Source organism: Drosophila sulfurigaster, chromosome 2L (assembly GCF_023558435.1).
Source record: "Drosophila sulfurigaster albostrigata strain 15112-1811.04 chromosome 2L, ASM2355843v2, whole genome shotgun sequence".
NCBI classification, from domain to species: Eukaryota; Metazoa; Arthropoda; class Insecta; order Diptera; family Drosophilidae; genus Drosophila; species Drosophila sulfurigaster.
In genome coordinates, this window is record NC_084881.1 from 11,216,252 (window position 1) to 11,218,859 (window position 2,608).

The following is a 2,608-nucleotide window of genomic DNA, read 5'->3' on the forward strand; positions in this document are numbered from 1 at the left end:
AATTATGTCATGAATAGGTCCTACATTTTAATCTGATATTAGCCAAATAATTCAACGAATATAAACTTATTGTATTGCCTCTATATGGCAATATATCATAAGTATATTATTGAACTAATTGTAAAAAGTAAATTTAAAACCAAGTTGACTTTGACTTTTTCAAATTTTTCTTTATTTTAAAGAGCATTACTTATAGAACTTTTTTGGTATTCAGCCGACAGTAACAGACGAGTGTAAATAGTTGACAAATTTATCTGAAGACTTTGCTAGTCTTTACTTGATTAAATTTCATATAGATTGCTGAATAATGAATCCGAAAGGCCCGTATTTCCAAGCACCTTGCCAGCGCGATCGCTTCCCTAGCCTGGTGGATGAGATGGGCGAGGATGGCGATAAGCTCGTCGCTCACTTGGGCATCGCAAACATATCGGACATGGGAGCCCGCCTTAAACGAGGTATGCACCACTCCAGGCTAAGCGAACAAGAAGCTGCCAATGCCATGATCGATTCTCGAGATCCGATGATGAAAATATTTTCCTCTAATGCGCCGATTTTGCGACGTGGCGTGGACAAATTCGCCCAGGTGCCCAAATTCGATCCCTATGCAACTGAAGAGGAACAAATGAATCCAGTGCAGCATCGCAACCCGCTACCAGCTCCACGTCAAGCAGGCGAGCCCCCCGTACACTGGACACTGTCCGCATTGTCGTCGTCGTGGCAGCAATGATGTGGCCAATGATTTTCAAGGGCGTCTGTACTTGGCGCAGGCCTATCAAATGCATCCAGTGTGAGTTCAAACTAAACTTAGTTCAGTTGATGTTGACTCTTTTATATATCTTTAATACCTTTCAGTCCCTTGGCGCAGCAGCAGGCAAATAATGAGGCACTTCCTCATCGCCACTATTGGGACTAGATCGCTTTAAAGAGAGAGTTTTATTTTTTGCGCAATTCTAGTGTCATTAAAGAGTTGAACATCTGCTTTCAATTATGATTAAGTATGCAACATGGCACATGCAACATGTAGCACGAAAGCACGCCTGGGAAAAGTGCGGGCGTGCCAGTCGGTTGACGATGGGGGTGGGGAAGGGGAAGGGGGGCAAGCGCAAGCTTCGGTCTGTCTCACAAATCAACGCCAGCATTAATTTTCATGTATTTTCATGTAATCACAAGCGCCACAGCCGCTGCACAAATTGCAGCCTTTAATTGCTGTAAAAAAGTTGTCGGCATTTAACAGATGTCAACGGCAGGCCCAGAAAAAGATGAAGTGTCTGTAGCGGAAAGTGAAACTGCAATCTGGAATCAGCATCTGCATGTGAACTGCAATCTGATTATGGTATTTTAAATAATGAGGAAGCGACCAGCAAACATTCATGCAATTTAATGCCAAATGTGGCACATCGAAGAAAGTGCTTTCAGTAGATTTTTATTATGCAATAATGTGAAAGTTTTGAAATTGTTTTATTTAATATTTTCTATTTGCTCCACTTTGCGTATTTACAGTAGTTGAGCTTCATTCAAACTGAATGTTAAAATTACAAGAATTTTTTCCACATTTAAAAAGAAATTGTTTACACAGTTTTAATGACACATTCTATAATACAAATATTGCAAGAGCGCCCTTTTGTGTTATAATAAAAAAAGGAATTTTGCAGGTGATTGTGCTCGACTGTGATTCACCCGGAATCCATTTTCGATAAAAGCATAACATTGCGGTATTCAAATATACCAAACTCATATCTACACAGTATTTGATTTAAAATATACCACCAGATTGTCAGCCAAAACATCTAAGACCTGACTGCAGCAGATGTTTTTTACCATACAAAATGATTTCTTAAGTAACTTCTACATTCAAATTTTTAAAAGACATCATATTTAATTTTATATTAAATTAATATGATTCAAAATCATTTTTATTACAAAATATATTGCGGTATATCACGAAAAAAAATCTGTCGATGGCTAGTAATTAAAATTGCAATATATTTGGGTTATATCATAGTGTCATAAGTAGTTAATTGGAATTATATCGCAATGAAAAAATAGGTAATTTAATTCTAAAATGGAAAAATGCAGAATAGTAATTATTAAAACCTTTTTTTAAATTTGTGGCAGATGTTCTCCGAGTGACAAAAGTTGTCCAAAATATTGTTATATTTTAATATTTTAAATACGAGTATACGTTTAAATTACTTTCGATTTTTAAGCAGAATGTACTGTGTAATTATACTGTAAAGCCAAACCTCGACTTAAAGAACCCTTCGATATTGTTGGCAACTTGCAGCTTGGTTTAGTTTCACAGAGCTTTCCAACCCCTTTTGGCCCACTTATTCATGGGATGCGATTGTGCATTGTGCGCTTATCTGGCGATACCATGTATTCTGCTCTGTGCTCTATATACTGTGAGTATTCTCAGTGCTTGTCTCATTTCCATGGAGTCACAGTTGTAGTTGTTGTCCTGCTGCTGTTACTGCTGTTGCTGTTGCTGATGTTGCTGCTACTCATCCACCCACTCACTTAGTGCTTGTTCACTTTGCCATAAGCTTTGCATAACTTAAGGCGCAACAGGAAATGAATGAACACGCCCCGCCGGTTGCCTGAACAAGCG

The 2,608-nt window shown here is 38.2% G+C and overlaps 1 protein-coding gene across 1 annotated transcript; it reads left to right on the forward strand.

Moving 5' to 3' along the window:
- Window positions 1–234: 234 nt before the first annotated feature.
- On the forward strand, window positions 235–985 carry LOC133850520 (uncharacterized). Its single transcript, XM_062286647.1, has 2 exons — window positions 235–787; window positions 853–985. The coding sequence occupies exon 1, from the start codon at window positions 308–310 to the stop codon at window positions 725–727; it is 420 nt and encodes a 139-aa protein (XP_062142631.1). The 5' UTR covers window positions 235–307; the 3' UTR covers window positions 728–787; window positions 853–985.
- Window positions 986–2,608: the final 1,623 nt, after the last annotated feature.